This window comes from Dendrobium catenatum, unplaced genomic scaffold (genome assembly GCF_001605985.2).
Source record: "Dendrobium catenatum unplaced genomic scaffold, ASM160598v2 fragScaff_scaffold_665, whole genome shotgun sequence".
NCBI lineage: Eukaryota > Viridiplantae > Streptophyta > Magnoliopsida > Asparagales > Orchidaceae > Dendrobium > Dendrobium catenatum.
The window spans coordinates 4,198,042-4,217,723 of NW_021319127.1; the positions used below are offsets into that span (position 1 = coordinate 4,198,042).

Genomic DNA, 19,682 nt, shown 5'->3' on the forward strand with positions numbered 1-19,682 from the left:
AAATATTTTTACCTGGGCAAGACCCTGTGATTTTTCCCTCTTTTGATTTTCCGCGTAAAAAAGATATGGAGTTTTACTGCACTCTCTCTCATAAATCACCTATTTGTGTGCTATATATTTGTGCATTACCAAGGTAAAAGTTTTACTCAATTACCACTATGAATATTCTAGCCTGCAATAACAACCATGAGCATGATCCTTATTAACAATGGTAAACATCAATATTAGTTGTAATAGCAAGTATTGTTGATGATGGTGATGATCGGACGTGTGCCCTAGCTCCGCCAACGCCTCCCGCTTCTTATCCGCCCCCTTGACCTGTTTCCAGATTTGTTACAGAAATGGCAATCGAAGAAGATGACGAGATCAACACAAATATCCTATTCACACTTCAGGAAGGTCTCGATACTCACCAAGAAGAAGAACAACAGAAACAATCACTCATCGGAGACGCCTCTATCTCACCGCCCCCGCCTTTGGATCATCGCCACCACCTGAACTCCATCAACGCCATGATCGTCACCCGTCAGCTCCCTTCCCAAGGCCTCTCCTTCCAACTCTGGCCAGCCGCTTTCTCCTTCCTCTCCCTAATAGACCGCGACCCCTCCCCTCTTCTCCTCCCCTCCTCCTCCTCTCTCCGCATCCTCGAGCTTGGCTCCGGCACTGGCCTCGTTGGAATCGCCGCCGCCGCCATCTTGGGCGCCCACGTAACCCTAACCGACCTTCCTCATGTCCTCCCCAATCTCCATTTTAACGCGATTGCGAACGCCGAGGTTGTAGCCGCACGCGGCGGATCCCTCGCCGTGCGTCAGCTCCGGTGGGGCGTCGTCGAAGATATCATTGATATGGAATCGGCGCCGGTTTTTGATGCAATAATCGCGTCGGATGTGGTGTATTATGACTATCTTATTGAGCCGCTACTGGAGACGATTAGGGTTTTTGTGAAGGGGGAGGTGGGGTTTTTTATGGCGCATCTGAGGAGATGGAAGAAGAGAGATGCGGTGTTCTTTCGCAGGGCGAAGAAGTACTTTGATGTGTTGATGGTACATACTGATCCGCCGGTGACTGGCTCGCGAACTGGCGTCAGCATCTATCGTTTCACGGCTAGGAGAAGATCACTAGAGGCTTCATAGTTTGCTAGTATCGGGTGCTAAGCTGTGTTGGGAGGTAATAAACGATTCGTCATGGACTGCAACTTGGTTTTGGACATATTTTTCCCGTAAATTTGGGGGGAAAATTTGTTGTTTCTGAAAATTCTGATAAACTTTTTTTTTTTCGAATGAATTTCAAAGAGCTTGAATTTATTTTGAGATGAGTTCAATATTACTTAAATCTTGTACTTATTTTTAAGCAAATCAAATCAATTTGAGATTTATTCTTATTAAAATATTGATCAAAATATCATAATATAAATTTATTATGATTATTTCATTTTGAATTTCACCCAAATACAAGCATATTCCAGAATTCAACAGAAAGGAAAAAATCAGAGCTCTTGGCAAGACAAATTGAGAAAATTCTGATCAACACCTATGTGGACAATAGAAACTGAAAAGATGAAAAAATTGAGGAAAGAAACCCTCAAGAACTCCCACAATGCCATTCGATCAGAAGATCAAAAAACTGCTTGAACAAAGAGTGTTTGTGAAGCTAAACAATTGCACATAAAAGCCAATGTCTTTGCCCACGAATGTCATCCAGAATAGAGACACAAACCTTATACTTTCATTATCATCACTCTAGCAAAACAAGCGAAGAGCTTCCCAACAAATGATTCCAAAGTAGCAAAATTAGAGATTCCTGAAGCAGCCCATTGCAAAATGTGACTTCAAATTATTCCCAATCTTGATCCCTCTTCCACCTCCTCAATTTGGTCAAAAGAGAGTACTTAATTATATTCAAGATAGTTGAAGTGCTACCAAATTACCACCCAAACATCTTGTTAGTCCTTAGACAATGCAATGGATGTAGGTTAAATAAAACTTTTGAAGCTTATAACCCACCATAATCAGACAGATTCAACCACCAACAATTTATCAGAAAGAAAGACCCAAACTCCTATCTGTCGTAAGTCTTCCTAACCAATGAACAAACTGTGGGACTCCAATTGCCTTTGTCCTTCCAATTATAGGAACTACATGATTTTCTCTCTCCCTCACCGCCTTTGAGTACCGCCTTTTAGTCGTGATTTAAGATCTAGGGCTAAGGCATTATCTCTCCTCTTATTCTCTTCCCCACAGCCTCCAGCGCTCACCCTTGTCTACTTTTCCTCAACTAAGAGCCGACCCTCTCATTTTTCTTCCTCATTCTACCACAAGTTTTCTGCATCTTTTTTACTTTCTTCTTATTCTTTCTTTGCTTCTTCTTAACTCACAGTATATAATTATATTCTTCTAAAGCATTTAATTTGAGGTGTTATTCTATTTTTTTAAATACCATTTAAGTTAGATCAGGTTATGAGTAGTTTTAACTAAATTCTTATTGTTATGGTATTATTTTCTTCACGATGTTAGAAAAAGGTATAATTTAAGGACCTAATGGTAAACTAAATTCTAACAATAACGATTTCTAATCTAAATAGATGGTAGGATAACTTGATAATCTGTTAATATTAATTACCCTACTATCACACCATTATTCGTGCTTCTTATGCCCTAATGCCTTGCCATTTATGCTTTAATAAATAGAAATCATTTAAAATAAATAAATAAATAGAAATCATTTGTTAACTCAAACTCATTCATTGTAAAATTTTCTTATATTAAATTTTAATCGAGTGTTTAATGGACCATCACCATAGGAGCATGCTTGTCAGCAGTAGGATTTCATTTGGTATTTTAAGTTTATGTAATAACTCTATTTATATTTCTTTTGAGTTTGGATAGTTTGCTTTTATAGTTATCGCTTTTAATTTCTTTTATTTTTGTTATATTTTGCTACTTCATTGATATGATATAGTTACATAGTCTATTCATGCAATGAAATATTAATTTATTTTCTAATGCTTACAGTTATATGTTCTGCATATAATCATTTTAATATAAAATTTTATTGTGTGTACAAAATAGGTTTGAATTGACCTTGACTTTTGATGTTTTCTTCAAGGGTTTAGACTCAATTACTTCATTGCATCTTATATTACCTGAGTATACTGCCTTTCAAATTCAGGCTGTGACATTCTCATTTATATCTTTACTATTTTACATTATAATTATGATGATAATTTATAAAATAATATGCTAGGTTCATGTTGCAGGAATAGTAGTCAAGTTCTGTCTTGCATATTCCTCTTCTAAGGAATATTTCAAATGTACCAGCAATGAAGAGATGCATCCTATTTCCCAAAATTACTCGTTGATAATCTTAAAGTAGAACCAGGAGAAATGATTTCAAAAGCAAAAAAAAACATAAAAAACCAAACATGTTTGTTATTAGTGAGTTATTCTTAGTAGATAGCTTAATAGATGGTTTAGATTTGTGAATATCAGCACTAAAATTTTAGCAAATCCTTCCATATGAACAAAACAAGGATCCTAATACTTGAATCTAGTGAGCTATAATTGTAACTCTTATGGTAAAATAATATTATCAACCCAATAAGGATTTCATGTTTTAGAACATTATTTAGGTTTCGTTTGGGACGGTGGCTTTCGTACTGTTTTCTAAAGTAGCTTTTTAGTACAAAAATTTCTTATTCAAAAAATTTTTATACTAAAAAGCTACTTTAAAAAATAGTAAGGAAGTCATCCCAAACGAAGCCTTAATCTCTATATATTTTACAGTACAAGAGCGATTTATTACTTTCATCTTGCTCGCATCTGCTTATTCATAATAACAAGAATTTAATTCTCATGAAGTTCAATCTTCAATAGCTGGCTTTATCTTTTAATTCCCATAATGTAGTTGCTTTAATATCATCTTTTGTCATCATTCTTGAAAACTCCTCATGATTATACTCTGTATCATTCCTCCCACCGAACTGTATTGGAAGTGTATCCATGTCAAAGTGTTGTTTGAAGACATCCATACTTTCTTCACTCTTGGGATAGACGAATTTGATCTTCTGGAAGGTCACTGGGTCTAGAAACAATTTGACGATCTAAAATATTAAAGTTTCTATTAGTCCAAGGTGATTTAAACGTATGCAGAATCACTATAATAATAACTGGCACAGTAAATAGAAATGAATGAAAAGCATATCATCCTCTAACACATGAGAAACTAGATAAGAGGATTTAAAACCAAGTATGATACATAGTCATATAGATCAATATTGAAATTAGTTTCATATTAACCATTTATGTGCTCTTTCAAATAATAAAATCAATAAGGGATTCATCTTATAATGCGTCTAGTTACAAGGTATTTCACTCAACTATAAGTTTTACTAAAAAATAGTGTAATTCATAATGAATTAGGTTATTTGGTGAGCTACATTATGTTGGAAGATATAATTCATTTTAGGGGTAAGATATCTTATTTCTGTTAGTATAAGGATATGGCTGCTTACATCAACCATTTATAAAATTCCTTATTAGTCGGAGTTTCCTATACTGAGTTCACCTTTGTTGTTGTTATAAGCATCTTACATCTACACTAAGGCTTCGTTTGGGACGGCTTTCTTTCTGCTTTCTTAAAGCAGCTTCTTTGTACAAAAATTAAAAATTTTGTACTAAGAAGCTGCTTTAAGAAGCAATAACAAAGCCTAAATGATTTATATATGGATAGAATCAAAGCATGATATTAAATAGTTAATATTAAGTTTTCTACTTAAGAAAAGGTGCAAACAATTGTCACTTATGAAGCTTATATGCCACTAATTTAGTTGTGGATTTAGTTTGGGGGTATAACAATTTCTCTTTAATTATCTAAATTGATTATGTTAACCTTTCTATATATGTAACATTAATGTGTTTTAGTTGTTCAAGAGGGAAAGGATCTTTCTTAAGCTATGATAATTTCATCGTCTAGCTATTAAGCTTGGAATGATATTGATTTGTTGTTCAAAGTAAATCATAGAATGATTGGTCTCTAAAATGCAATAGAGCCAAACCTTCCAAAAAGCTTCAAAGATTTTTGGTGGATTGTACAAGAATGCAGTGGCAAGCCTTTCCGGATAATGGTTTTGCAATATATTATTTGATTCTCGAGCTGTTCTGATAGGAACAGCATTGCTTAGAGACCAGCCAGTGAAATCAATTAACCAAACCATTTGTTCTTGGTCCTCAGGTAGGTTCAGAATGGCATTCTCTAACAGATAAACAAGATGTCGGAGTTGGTTGTCGTGGGACGTCGTGTTCTGCAAAGTTATTGTTCAAAATACAAGCCTTCATGATCAAATTAAAGAAGAAATGCAAATCACAGACCTGCCTAGCTGGTGTCATTATAAGAACAGTTCTACCATCTCGATCATGAAAATCTGCTCTGTAAGCTTTCCCACTTTCACCCTCAACAGCAACTTCATTCTATAATAAATGCTCTTTTGTTTAAAAAAAAAAAAAAAATACAATTCAAATGTTTTGAATAGTAAAAAAAGCATTAGATGCTTCTCAATACCCAGCGAATTTCCTCTGGTTTATATGCTGATCTCCACATAAGGGACCCTTGCAGCATTTTCTTTGATTTGGCAACATTCCAATTACGAGCTTTCAAGTATCTTTTCATGCATGCATCTGTGCAATATGCTAAACTTCGGCCTGATAACAATCCGATTGCGGCTTTAAGCTCATTTACCTATTAGGAAAAGTTAAAAAATACATCATGTTGCTAGTTTAATATTATTTATATTTTGTTTGGGATAGCTTTCTTATTGCTTTCTAAAACAGCTTTTTTATCACTTTCTCATTGAATTTAACTCACAAATTATTTATTGAGCTAAGCCTGGAACAAGTCTCGAGCTAGCTTCACTTGATCATAACCCTAGGCACATATTGGGTGCAACTTTATGAGGAGAGTTGATGGTTTTAATCTTCTTTGGGACTTCATATCACAAGGAAGACAATTGGAATGGGCATTTGCATCAAACCAAGACAACTCAAGACATAGAATAGCATGGTTCGATTATTGAAATCACACATCTTCATATTCAAATGGACTATGCAATGCATAGATCTTTGCTAAGGCTTCATTTGAGACAACTATAGATCATTGTTTTTTATTTTTTTTTAAAGAGATTTTTGTACTAAAAAGTAGCTTTATAAAGCAGCGAGAAATCCTTCCCAACGAAGCCTAAAACTAGTGATGAAGGCTTTATTTGGGACAACTTCTTTATTGCTTCTTAAAACAGCTTTCTATTTTAAAATTTAAAAATTTTATGTTAGAAAGCTGCTTTAATAAACAGTAAAAAGCCATCCCAAACGAAGTCGAAGCTTATTACTTCTAAGATGTGCAAATCAAATTTATGTGGAGAATTGTTCTCATGATAGCAAATAAAAAAAAAAAATCAAATACTAGATCATACCTTCTGTTCTTGGAATATGGCATCATGTTCCTCAATATTACAAGAATTATTCTTCCACTGGAACATGATTACTTTTCAGTATTATTCAAAAGTGAAATTCACCCTGCTGAAAGAAGCTGGCTTATTATCTCCAAAGAATAAACAACCATTAATAATGTACCTCATAATCTAAAAAAAGAAAAAATACAGGAATCTCACATATTGTAATCTAGCACAAATGCTACATAAATACACAAAAAAGGAAGCATTAAGGTTTCGTTTGGGGCGGCTTTCTTGCTGCTTCTTAAAACAACTTCTTAGTACTTGAAAGTTGTTTTAAAAGTAGTAAAAAAGCTATTCCAAACGAGGCCTAAGTTATCATCATACAACTTAAAAATTTGGTTTTTCAAGAGAAAAATGTCCAAAACTGAATTGTTGTCAGTTACACGTTAATATCATACAACAAACAATGCATCCTAACATTTATGATACTCTTTTGTATGAGCTAATTTCCATATGTTGTCACATGCAAGATAATTGTTTTGAGTGAGAGAGCAAATTATAAGTCCTAAATTTGGATAAATATATGCACACAATATAAAAATGCAAAGAAGTTAGGGTCATTTGATGTTTTTAATAAAGAAAACTCAGGAAAAATCACGAGGCCTTACTCAATTAGAAAAATTTCACTAATTCGGCCTTAACTTATAAAATTAATGTCATTCTTTGAAGTCTGCTCAGGCTCAGCTCATAAATGGCTCGTGAGCTCAATGAGCTAATGAGACAAACTTAAGCAAGTTTTGATTTGACTCATTAGCTCGTGGCCAACTTGTTTTATATATATATATATAAAGAATTTTACCTACAAAAATGTTAAAAATAGTAAAAATTTATACCTTATTTTTATTATTTTTCTTCTATTTTTTTTATCATTTTATTATAAAAAGTTCTTAAATCATAATATTTTTTTCTCTTTCATAGTAAAGGCCGACTTAAACTCATAGGATATTAATTATTCAAGCTAAGTTCAAGTTATAAAAAAAAATCTGGCATATGAAAAAAAGTCCATTATTCATTGCAGAAAATCTGGAACTTCCTCTCTTAGAAAGAAGGAATTGTATGACCAATTGGAAACAGGCGAAAAAAATTATTACCGTAAATCAATCTGCGCAAACATAGAAAACAATATTCAACTAGAGGCCTAAGGATGACGAGTCATTTTCAGTGGTGGAGATTCTTGGCAAAATGTTTCTCGTTCTTCAGTGGAATTCATCGCCCTAAATAAATCTAGAATTAAGGGTCCACAGAGATAGCGAAAGCTTTCGAGAAGTCTAAATTTTCTTCGACAAACTACACGTAATCGAACCAATTACAGAGCGAATAGACGTGCGACCCGATGCAAACGCTCACGGCGAGAAGAGGCGGGGGGTTCCGATTTCCGATGGTCCCCCTGTTCATCGGGGGTTCGTTCGCGGCGCTGGCCGGCGGCCGCCATGGACGCTGCATACAGGAAGAAAGAACGAGGGAGGAAAAAGGAGAATCCCTCTTGCTTTCATTCTCTTATGTTGTTACTTTGGACTGATTCAGATTCGGACTTCATAGTCTCGTAGAGATAAGCCGATTATTTTCACTGTAATATTACTAAAATAAGAGTCCAATTATTCCTAATATAATTTTTTGAAAAATTTTAGTCTCGTTTTCTAAATTGTAATACCAAAAATATTTTTCGTCTCGTTTTCTAAATTGTCTTCTGATTTATTTTAAAAAGCATATATCATGATTTTAAATAGTTCATAATTAAAAATATGAACTTCACAATTTAAAAAAAAAATATCAGAATATATTCATACAAAACTTATATGCAATCAAATTAAATTCAATAATTTCAAATTATACAGATTTAATTTTTTTTTCATAATATTTCAAAAAACTAACTGCTGTAATTTCTTCCATCACTAGATCCCAAAAAATTAAAAAACACATACAATATACCTTTCCAGCTTCTAAGTTCAAGCTTTGGTTTCTCCTCAAGGGCAAAAAAGCAGAAATAAGCTTCAGGAGTGAGAGAGAGAGAGAGAGAATGAACTATATTGAAAATTAAAATAGAGCATTAACAAACAAAAAAAAGAGAGAGAATTGAGAGAAAGAAAGACTTGCCTGACAGTCTGAGATGAAGAGCCAAAGAGTAGGAGCCCAGCCAAGAAAGAAGGAGAGTGGAGAAGGTAGAACAATTCAAGAAAAATGAGCCGGCCGGCAGGGAAATTGATGACCGTCCTTTTAGATCAGAGTTGCTTAGAATATCTATTTAAATAACTGCAAGCACCCCCACCATGCCACCGGCCTAAGCTTGGTCGGTGGACGAGTACGGTTAGGAACCTCCAATTCAAATTTGATTTTCCTCTCATGCGGCACGACCCCTTAAGTAGCGAGTAAATAACTGCGGGTACTGCACTTGTGGGGCCGGTTGCTGGTAGGCTGACCGAGGAATTAGTTACGCCGTCATACGTCTCTTAAGAGGTGGCGGCGGGTAGATACACCGTTCCTAAAAAAAGAACTGCAAGCTCTTAAGAATTATTATTAAATTCATGATAAATAAAATATTAGTTATACCTTTGGAAACAATACTGCAGCCAAGGAGGAAACGAATGTCCATTCACATTTTCTTATAATTATAATTTAAGGAATTAGATGTATTTATAAATCTAAACTACTTATTTTCTTATTAAAGTAATTAATTTAAATTTGATTTAATTATGTCCTAATCGGCTTTTATTTCTCTCTCTCACAGCTCAACGTATCGTACCCTCTTTACTGTACTTCTTTTATTGCCGGAATTTTTTTAAAATAAGCATAATTAAAGTTTGTATTGAACAATTAAGCTCATTATTAATAAAATTTTAAAGTAGTCAAAGTAGCCCGTTTATTGGGTGACTTTGACCTGAGTCACGTGATCAATGGCCGATGTGTGACATGATGAAAGGGCACATGTAAGTCGCCTTTGTGGATCTCCTAAAGTATGCTACTAGCGGGGGTCATAATGCAAAAGGTACGATCGTACTATCCCGTAGGACAAAATAGTCATAGGCCTTTATACTTCACACAAGCTGGCCGATAGGAAAGTATATGGAGTTATAGATACGATTATTCATGGAGAATGACATGTTCATACACATCTCGATGGATAATAATACGTATAACCCTATAATCATAATTTTCCTCCTATTTGATTGGTGTTGGGTTGTTGATGGTTGGCTGTCTTGTTGCTGGTTTGCTCGGTTGGTTGATGTATTGGTTTTTCTGGGCAGATGTCTTGGTTTGCTGGGTTGGTTGCTGTCTTGTTTATTTCTGGGCAGATGTCTTGGGTAGCTGGGTTTGCTGTGTTTGCTGTGTTGTTGCTTTGGTTGTTGGGTAGCTGGGTTTGATGTGTTGTTGCTGGGTGCTTCAAGAAGCCCAGGGATGTTGGTTGGCTGTGTTGTTGCTGGTTTGCTGGGTTGGTTGGTGCGACTGGCTGTTATTCAACTGCAATTTTGTGGATTCGTTTTTGAATCATTTGCTGCTTGGTTTGGTTTCCTGTTACTTGCGGTATCCGTTCTAATGCTGTGTCGGTTCCGAAAAGATTGAAAGTTGAGTAGCGATGATGAGTACCCTTCTAAACTTATTGTGAAGTCAATTGTGGGAAAAAAGTTATTGCAACCAGGTGGCATTTGCGTTATCCTCTAATCAAACAGATACTAAGTATAAAATACAAATTGCCGCCTTGGATGGCAATATTGCAATTCGCAAGTCCGCAACCGTAAAAAAATTATATTGTTGACTCACATTTCATTAAATGATGAATTATTTGGAGGGTTAATCTGAGCTAATAACTCAAGCTTTCAACTAATTCTTGGATTTAAAATTATATCTATTTAATTGTTTATATTTTTTACAGTTAGCGTATATCTCCATGAGGGCAGGCACAAGACGTCAAGACTCGTGGTCTTCAGAGTTCTGTGTTCTTCAAACTGTCAAAATTATATGTAAATTGTAATTAGAAAATTTCTGTTGTGTAAATTGTGTAAATTGTTAGTTAGCTAATTGATGGGTTTGATTCTTATTTGTTTAATTTATTTTTTAGTTTAATATTTTGTATAATTTGTATATTGTAATTAGCAAATTGCTTTTGATTCCTAGATAAAATTTTTATTTATGCAAATTTCTGTGTAGCTAGTTTGAAATTTCTATTTAAAATTTTTATTTATGCAAATGTCTCGGGTGAGCGGGTCATTCCGGGTTGACCCGAACCCGACTCGGGTTGGGTTCGGGTCCTGAATATTGACCCGTTTCCATAACCGGGTCAGGTTCGGGTCAACCTGTTTAGCTTCGGGTCATATCGGGTTCGACACCCCTATATGATATGATATTCATAATACATAAAATAAATAAACAAACATACGAAGGATACCCTCCAAGCAAATGTGTCCGCATCACACCAAAACACACTACGACCTAGCCTAAAACTAAAGTCAGTTGCCCTAACAAACAAGTTCCAGTGTGTGAAAAATATCATGTGTTCTTGATATGTCCTAGGAGATTTATTGTTTAAGTTATTCAAATTTAGAGTTAATTGTTGGTTGTAGGCCAAGTGAAGTGTTAATTTGAATTTAGATTTTGATATTTGGAAATGCTATTAATGTCTATGAATTTCTCTAATGATTTATTAATTATCTTAAGATATAAGTTTTATGAATTCAATACAAATATGCTCTCCACAAGAAATCAAGCATGACATATGAAGGCTTTGAAGTATTTTTCTTATTACTGATTTAATGAATATTTATTTAAAGTGAATAGTGACCACCTTTGTTAAACCAGGGCTATGAGATTTATTTCATTCTCATTGGGGCTAACTTAATAGCCTCGCAAGTTTGAATTATCCAGTAATTACCTTCGTTGACTATATTTGATTGTTTGTTAAATTTTAAATTTATTTAAATTCATTAGAGATTTATTCAAGGCTTTTTAATCCAATGCTATTGTGTCTTCCTAAAGAAGATGAACACAATACATAAAAGCCTTTAGCTTATTTAAAATTTATTAAAGACCCCCGAATCCAATGTATATGTATCTTTCAATTGGAGTTAAATACAATGTATAAGGGTCTTTTGTTATTTAAAATTTATTAGAGACCTATAAATCGAATGTTATGATGCTCTCCACACGAATCAAACATAAAGCATAAAAGTTCCTTTAATTAATTATTGAATATTAATTAATAAATTTATTTAGTTAAATCAAGTTTAATTATATTAATAATGAACTCTTATTTTATTTGAGATGATTAAAATAATGCTATTAATCATTTTAAGTTTAATGATTTAATTTTATTAATCATTTATTTTGCTTATTTAATAAATTTTTATTTATTAGAATGTTATGAATTGGATTAATTCAGGATTAATTATCTTATCTTATTTTTGTTAGCATACTTATTTTATTACCCCATTATGATTCTATGACAATTGAAAGGGATATTTTTTAAGTGTGGGTGATAAATCAATACTATGCATACCTAGATTTGTTACTAATGAATAAAATCCTACTTGCTAGCGGGACAATAAGTTAAAAAAATAAAATGCATGGTTTCTCAAGGACCTAAAGTTTGGGGAATCCTAATCAAATGCAAGGCTTAGAGGACCTAGGGGGCTCTAAGTTTTTGGATTTATCTCATCGAAGCTAGTCAACGGTGCAACCGACTGTAATACCTCCATTTGAAAGAAATGGTGGCGAGGTGATTGAAAGCTCCCTAAATTGTTGTCCATGCCAAGTAACTCCAACATACCTCACAAATAACACGAAGAGAAAAGCATGTGTCAGAATTTCATGCATTTTAATTTCTAAATTCATATACATATGAAATTCAAAATAACACTTGGTAATGATCATATATACAGACATGACAAAAAGAATTAGAAGACGACATGTTGATCATACATCATTCAAAAACTCATAAAAACACCAAGTGACGTTGTTCAATCATGATCGTAAATCTTTGTATCAAATGTCATTTAATGTCACTACACGAATGTACATGTGAAGCTTCCGAAAACATATCATCGAAGCACGAATATACATCCAAACTTTCTAATTTAGCCAATATTTGAGCATGGGTACACATACATACATCTAAATTAGTTTTCATAGACATCAAATAACATATGGGAGGGGTTGTTAACTATGACAACTTGTGTTCAAAAGAGGTCAACACATGAAATAGTTATGTATACAAGCAAGTAGTGAAGTAGATAATTTAATGTAAGTATATATCCTTGTTTGTGATGCCAAATATTGTTTTTTTCTTTAATCAATGAAATAAGCATACTCATAATTACTTGATGGCCTATTGTTCTCACATCTTTGAACATGCATAGTTATATATAAGTGCTCATGTGGATGATTCAATGAAATGTATTTAAAAGGATCAAGACATTCTAAATATACATTGGTTAGTCTTGCCAACCTACCATGGTATATTCAAGCTATAATATATATATATATATATATATATATATATATATATATATATATATGAGAAATAAATTTATAAGCATCGAAATATAAAGTTATGTAAAGTTTATAATAATATTCATAAAATGACCTTCTTTCACAATTAAAATTAGGCCATCTAGTTATAACATATTGCATATGAAAGCTACAAAACACATTTGAATATACATAACTAGAATTAATTTTCATCATGAGAAAATTAATTTCCGGCTATGCAACAACCTCTAAATTCCACCACGAATCTCTCAACCGTCTACTTAGATACATTCAAGGCACATCAGACACAGGTATTACCCTCAACCAAACTAATCTTTCTCTTCGAGGCTACGTTGATGCAGATTGGGCAAGTGACACTCAAGATAGAAAGTCCATTTCCGGCTACTGTAACTTTCTCGGCGACTCGCTCATCTCTTGGCAAGTCAAGAAACAAAACACCATCGCTCGTTCGTCAACGGAAGCCGAATATCGCGGTCTCGCCTCAGAGGCATCAGAAATACTATGGCTTCGCCGCCTCTTAGCCGACTTCCACATACCGCAAACATCGCCGACCCTGATCTACTGCGACAACACGTCCGCGATCGCTCTAGCAAACAATCCAATATTCCACGCCAGAATCAAACACATCGACGTCGACTGTCATTTCGTACGAGACTGCATCAGCAAAATGCAGCTCTCGTCGACTGTCATTTCGTACGAGACTGCATCAGCAAAAAGCAGCTCTCGGTCCATCATATATGCACCAACGATCAATTGGCAGATCTCTTCACCAAGCCGCTCACGTCAGCGCGTTTCCACAAACTCTTCAGCAAACTCATATCTACGTTATAGATATTAGTTTGAGGGGGGGTGTTAGCCATGTACACATGGACGGCTTAGATAGGATCTTAAATTGTACTTTCTTTATACGTACATTCTTGATTCACGGCTCTATTGTATCAAGCTCTATATATACCCACTCTATGTACAAAGAATATGAATAATAGAATCCATTTTATTTCTCTGCCTCTTTTGTATGATGAAATCTTGAGAGAAGATGAAGGCGGGAAGATACAGAGAAATGTAAAAATGGAAATTGTATTCACTTGAGTTTTGGCGTACAGAGGAGAACTATATATAAGCTATTACATGAATTAATTACAAGTAAGGACAAGTGAGGAAATACTATTTGGTGCTTTAATATCCCCTCTCAAATTAAGCATTCCTTGAGTGAATGGTTAATTTGGATCGTAAAGTACTAAATTGAGTTGTAGATAATGATTTGGTTAAAATATCCGCTATCTGATCGTTGGTGGAGATGTGATCAACTCGAATTGCGCCTTGCTTGATGTGCTCGCTAATGAAGTGGTAATCAATCTCAATATGTTTCGTGCGAGCGTGGAAGACAGGATTGTGTGCAAGGGCGATGGCTGAGGTGTTGTCGCAGTAGATGGTGGTTGGACCGGTGGAGGAGATGCCGAATTCAGCTGCCAACCGACGGAGCCATAGAACATCTGAGGTTGCCGCTGAAAGTGACCTGTATTCTGCTTCGGTCGAGGAGCGGGCGACCGTTGTTTGCTTCTTAACGGACCAAGAGATGAGGTTGTGACCGAGGAATGTGCAGAATCCTAATATTGATTTTCGATCTGAAGAGTCGGAAGCCCAATCCGCGTCAACATATGTACGAAGACAAAGTTCACCTTTTGTGATAGGTAGACCGAAGTCTATTGTGCCTTTAATGTACCTAAGAAGACGCTTAAGAGCCTGAAAATCACAGTTCCGTGGACAATGCATCTGTTGGCAAACCGCGTTTGTAGCAAACGCGATGTCGGGTCGTGTGATGGAAAGATACTGGAGCGATCCCGCTAGTTGATGGAAGAGCTGGGGATCGGAATAGGGCCGTTCGTCCAGATGTCCGGAGCTTTTCATGGGTGCTGGCGTGGTGGATGGTTTGCAATTGAGAAAACCTGCATGAGAAAGAAGTTCTGTTGCGTAGTGTGACTGATCTAAAAAATATCCTTGTGTAGTTTTGATCACCTGAATACCGAGAAACAGGGAGACGTCACCGAGCTGCTTGAGCTGGAACGTAGATTGAAGTTGATTGAGCGTGGAACGAATGATTGCGGTGTTATTTCCAGTGATGAGGATGTCGTCGACGTAGATTAGGATGAACATCCGCGTGTGATTTTTGGTAAACAGTAGAAGAGAGGGATCTGCCTTACTGAAGACGAATCCAATGGAGAGTAGGAATTTGGTGATTTTGGTGAACCAATTTCGCGGAGATTGTTTGAGTCCATAAATGGATTTGTGGAGTTTGCAGACGTGTTGAGGATTTTGATGATCTTCAAATCCCTTCGGCTGTTTCATGTAGATTTCGTCGGTCAACTCGCCATGGAGAAAAGCGTTCGAAACATCTAACTGGTGAACAGGCCAGTCATGATGGAGAGCTATGGTGAGAAGGAGTCGGATCGTGACCATTTTAGCCACAGGGCTAAATGTTTCTGTGAAGTTTATACCGAACTGTTGAGAACAGCCAAGTGCGACGAGTCTGGCCTTGTAACGGTCAATGTCGCCATTAGGATGAAGTTTGAGCTTGAATGTCCATTTGCTGCCAATTACCGGTTTGCCAGGGGGAGCCGGAACCAAGGACCAAGTACGTTGTTGTTGTAAGGCGGTGTATTCACAAGACATTGCTTCGCGCCATTTTGGATGTTGGGCAGCTTCGGTGTAACTCTTGGGAATTTGATGGGCAGATTCGATTGCAGAGAGATCGAAAATGACTTTTGGTTTAGAGATGCCCGAGCGTAGCCTAGTTTGCATTGGATGTCCTTGAGGCGGAAGAGGGGGTGAGATGCTGAGTCTCTGAGAAGGAGGAGAATGGACGGATGTGGTAGCGGGTGGTGAATCGTTGTTGGAGCCGAGCGTAGGTGTTACCTGAGAAGAACAGTTGGAATTAGAAATGGTAGACGTAGGAACTAGGAGCAGTGGAGACGAGAAGTTAGGAGAGTTGCTTGTAGAGATCTGCTCCTGTTTTTGTAGGTAAGGAAAAACGTTCTCATAGAACACCACGTGACGGGATATGTAGAGTTTGTTGTTATGCACGCCTAGGCAGCGGTATCCTTTATGTTGAGAGGAGTATCCCACGAGAATGCATTCGAGAGAGCGATTTGAAAACTTGTTGGCTGCATGAGGTTTAGTCCAAGGAAAACAGAGACATCCTATGGTGCGGAGATGCGTGTAATTCGCGGGTTTACCATGAAGTTTGGAGTATGGGGTTAAGTTGTTGATTGAGACGGACGGCAGCCGATTGATCAAGTAGTTAGCTGTAGATACCATTTCGGCCCAGAGGGAGTTGGGTAGGTTGGCCACTTGAGCAAGTGTTCGGGTGAGCTCCAAGAGATGCCGATGTTTCCGCTCCGCAGTACCGTTTTGCTCTGGTGTGTATGGACAGCTGAATTGATGTGTGATACCTTGTTGAGAGCAGTAATTACGAAATGCAGTATTTTGAAATTTGCCGCCACCGTCGGACCTAAAGGTTTGAATCGTAGTGCTGTATTTGTTTTTAATTAAGTTATGAAAGTGTATAAATTTTTCAAGAACGTCATTCTTATTATGCAAGAGATACAACCAAGTAAAGCGAGAAAAATCGTCTATGAAAATCACATAGTACTTAAAACCAGTCATAGAGGAGACGGGTGCTGGACCCCATACGTCCGAATGAACTAGTTCAAACGGTTTATTACAGATAGAGCTGCTAGTATTAAAAGGTAGCTTGTGGCTTCGGGAGAGATTGCATGCCACACACAAATCCGTGGAACGACTGGAGATCTCCGGGATTAATGCTGCGAGATGACGAATGGTTCCTGTACTAGGATGCCCGAGCCTGTTATGCCAAGTGTAGTTGAACGATCTAGTGGAACAAAGTGCTATCGGTCTATTGCGAGTAGGAACTTTGATTCGATAGAGACCATTGTGCTTGGGACCTTGCAGAAGTATCCGGTTGTCCTGACAATCCTTAACGGTAAAGTTGTTAGCATTAAACGAAATGGAAAGGTTATTATCAGTGGCCAAATTTGAAACGGAAAGGAGATTATGTGAGAGGGAAGGTACGTGACGTATGTTACGAAGAAGAAGCTTACGATTGGACTCGGGTAAAGGTAGGATTCCCTGACCCGAGTGCTGAATTGGGAGGTTGGATCCGTTTGCAATAGATACTGAATCCATGCCATTGTACGCAACTGGATTTTGGATGTTCTTAAGATCGGAAGTTAGATGTGAGGATGCGCCGGAGTCGAGGATCCAATCGTTGTTAGCTGGTTGATACTGGGCGGAGAGAGCACGCTGATTGGAGGGAGGGGCGTAGCTTAGATTGCAGCGATGCCAACAGTTTCCGGCTGAATGTCCTCGCTTACCGCAGATTTGACATGTAGGACGATTGATAGAGGTTCTTGATGTTTCTTGATTGTCAGCCGTCGTCGGAGCTCTGGGTGCGGCAGCAGAATTGCTTGGTTTATTTGATCTTCCCCTGTAATTTGACTGTCGTTGAGCCAGGAGTGCCGTGGCTTCCATCTGACGTTGATCTTGAAGATTTTGGTGCCGAAGATTAATTTCTTCGCTGCAAAGTAATGAGTAGAGATCGTCTAAAGTAATGGGTTGAAGTGATGTTCTGATTGCGGTTTTGAATGAATTGTAGCTGTTTGGGAGGCCATTCAAGATATAGAGAACTATATCCTCTGTATCGACAGTGGATCCGGCTGCGGCAATGCTGTCCACGATATTCTTGATTTGATCAAGGTATTGTTGCATCGTGCGATCTTTCATTTGAATTTGATGCAACTCGTTCTTGAGTTGAATAACTCGAGAACGGTTTGTAGGTTGCAGCCGACGCTCCAGCGTGGTCCAGACGGCGTGAGCACTGTGGAGATTGAGTACGTATGGAAGAATCGATGATGAGACGGTAGAGAGGATTGCGGATACCAGATTTCTGTCGATAATTTTCCATTTGTTGTGAGCTTCGACATCGGAAGGTGACGGAACGGTGATTGTTCCGTCGAGATGGGTCTCATATCCATTTGCAGAAAAATGTTGGAATAATTGCAGTTTCCAAATGGCATAATTCTCCGTCGTGAGCTGAGTCGGAACAAGATTTTTGATGTTGGATATGAGAAATTTGAGGTGGGGAGGGATGAAGAATTCGGATTCTTGATTTGTAGCACATGACGTTGTCCGGCGAGATCCGATGGACAGTTCTTCTGCCATTCGGATGATCAGTCGAACTTGAAGGAAAGAACGAGTTGCTGAGGTCGGAAGAAGATGCCGACGATCAGAGAAGGGCTGTGGAGCCTTGAAGCTCTGATACCATGATGAAATCTTGAGAGAAGATGAAGGCGGGAAGATACAGAGAAATGTAAAAATGGAAATTGTATTCACTTGAGTTTTGGCGTACAGAGGAGAACTATATATAAGCTATTACAGGAATTAATTACAACTAAGGACAAGTGAGGAAATACTATTTGGTGCTTTAATACTGTATTCCTCCGCCTCTCACCTTGCTACGGCATTCTATCTATCTACAATTGTGATCTCTTGGTATATTTAGAAATATCATAAATAAAAGTGATTAAATAACGGAACGCTGAGATGAAATGAAATATGAATCAATTAGGATTTTATCAAATTTTTGTATATAAAATTGGAATATAATGACATAAACCTAACCATGAAATCGACTTATATCTTTTCTGAATCTATATCTGGAGTTCAGATTGCTTCTCCTATTGATGCCCTAGATCAAATGGTTTATATTAAATCAGAAAAGTATCATGAAAGTATTGTACTATTGACAGATTTTGGCCATTAGATGTAAATTTTTTTATTTTATTATATTATTATTTATTACATCATCTGGTTCGACCCCGGTTCAACCGGTCAAATCATGAACCTCTCCTTCATCCGGTTCAATGTCCGGTCCGATTTTCAAAACCTTGGTAATAAATAATAATATTATTAAAAAAATAAAATAAATGATAAATTTTCCTCTAATATTTTCATTCTACATTCTATTTTCATATCAAAATAATCAATAATTAATGGCACTTGTTAATTGTTTACGAGTGTGTGCAACCGGAGTGCAGATGTGCTACAATTTTGAAGCTCAGAACCTTATATTAGTTCTTAAGCATTAGTTGAGAAAACGTATACTGAAAGAAATAACATAACCTGAAAAACCGAAATGCTCATTAGAGATTCGATGCAAAAGAAATCAACTTTTAATATCAAAAGCTCAAAGAAGCAAAATAGAAAATGCCCTCAATCCTAAACGGAATTGTGTTTAAGAAACTAGAAAATGAACGAAAAAAAAAGAACTTAGAAATTATGGCCAGATCTTACTGTCGACCGCCGCGTGTGTCAACCAACGAGTGTCGATCCTTTCCTTTGCCTTGCTTTAGGTTGGAGAAGGGAGCGCCGAAGAGAGCTGCGACTTCGGAGAACAAACGCCAGTCGGTGGGGGAGCAGAAGAGAGACCAAGGAGAAGTAAAATTTTCGAAATGCCTACGAGGGTGAACGAAAGGCAAAAAGAAGCGAAATAGAAATTGCGATTAGGGTTATTCGCTGCCAAGTAAATCTCAGCCGTTCACGGTTCAATTCAACGCCCAAAACATCTCGTTTTTGAACCGGCCGGTTCTCCGGTTTCCCGGTTCGACCGGCGGTTCATCCGGTT

General features: G+C 36.9%; 2 protein-coding genes across 5 annotated transcripts; one reads left to right on the forward strand and one right to left on the reverse strand.

Moving 5' to 3' along the window:
* Nucleotides 1–260: 260 nt before the first annotated feature.
* Nucleotides 261–6,226, forward strand: LOC110092790 (protein-lysine methyltransferase METTL21C; the record flags this gene model as incomplete). Of its 2 annotated transcripts, XR_003701068.1 has the most annotated exon segments (3): nucleotides 261–1,167; nucleotides 5,230–5,426; nucleotides 5,880–6,226. XR_003701068.1 is itself a non-coding variant. In XM_020817458.2 (2 exon segments), a coding segment is annotated over 1 exon segment (792 nt). In that variant the 3' UTR covers nucleotides 1,134–1,167; nucleotides 5,230–5,555.
* Nucleotides 3,742–8,745, reverse strand: LOC110092788 (phosphatidylinositol transfer protein 3-like). 3 transcript variants are annotated; one of them, XM_020817455.2, is made up of 6 exons: nucleotides 8,597–8,745; nucleotides 6,461–6,563; nucleotides 5,557–5,733; nucleotides 5,367–5,465; nucleotides 5,054–5,299; nucleotides 3,742–4,099 (listed from the first exon to the last, which is right to left on the reverse strand). In XM_020817455.2, the coding sequence occupies exons 2-6, from the start codon at nucleotides 6,524–6,526 to the stop codon at nucleotides 3,866–3,868; spliced, it is 822 nt and encodes a 273-aa protein (XP_020673114.1). In that variant the 5' UTR covers nucleotides 6,527–6,563; nucleotides 8,597–8,745; the 3' UTR covers nucleotides 3,742–3,865. The 3 variants fall into 3 exon arrangements, with proteins under 3 accessions (XP_020673114.1, XP_020673115.1, XP_020673116.1); XM_020817456.2 differs by having other exon boundaries at nucleotides 6,461–6,566; nucleotides 8,597–8,730; XM_020817457.2 differs by lacking the exon at nucleotides 8,597–8,745 and adding an exon at nucleotides 8,432–8,451.
* Between the last annotated feature and the right edge of the window lie 10,937 nt (nucleotides 8,746–19,682).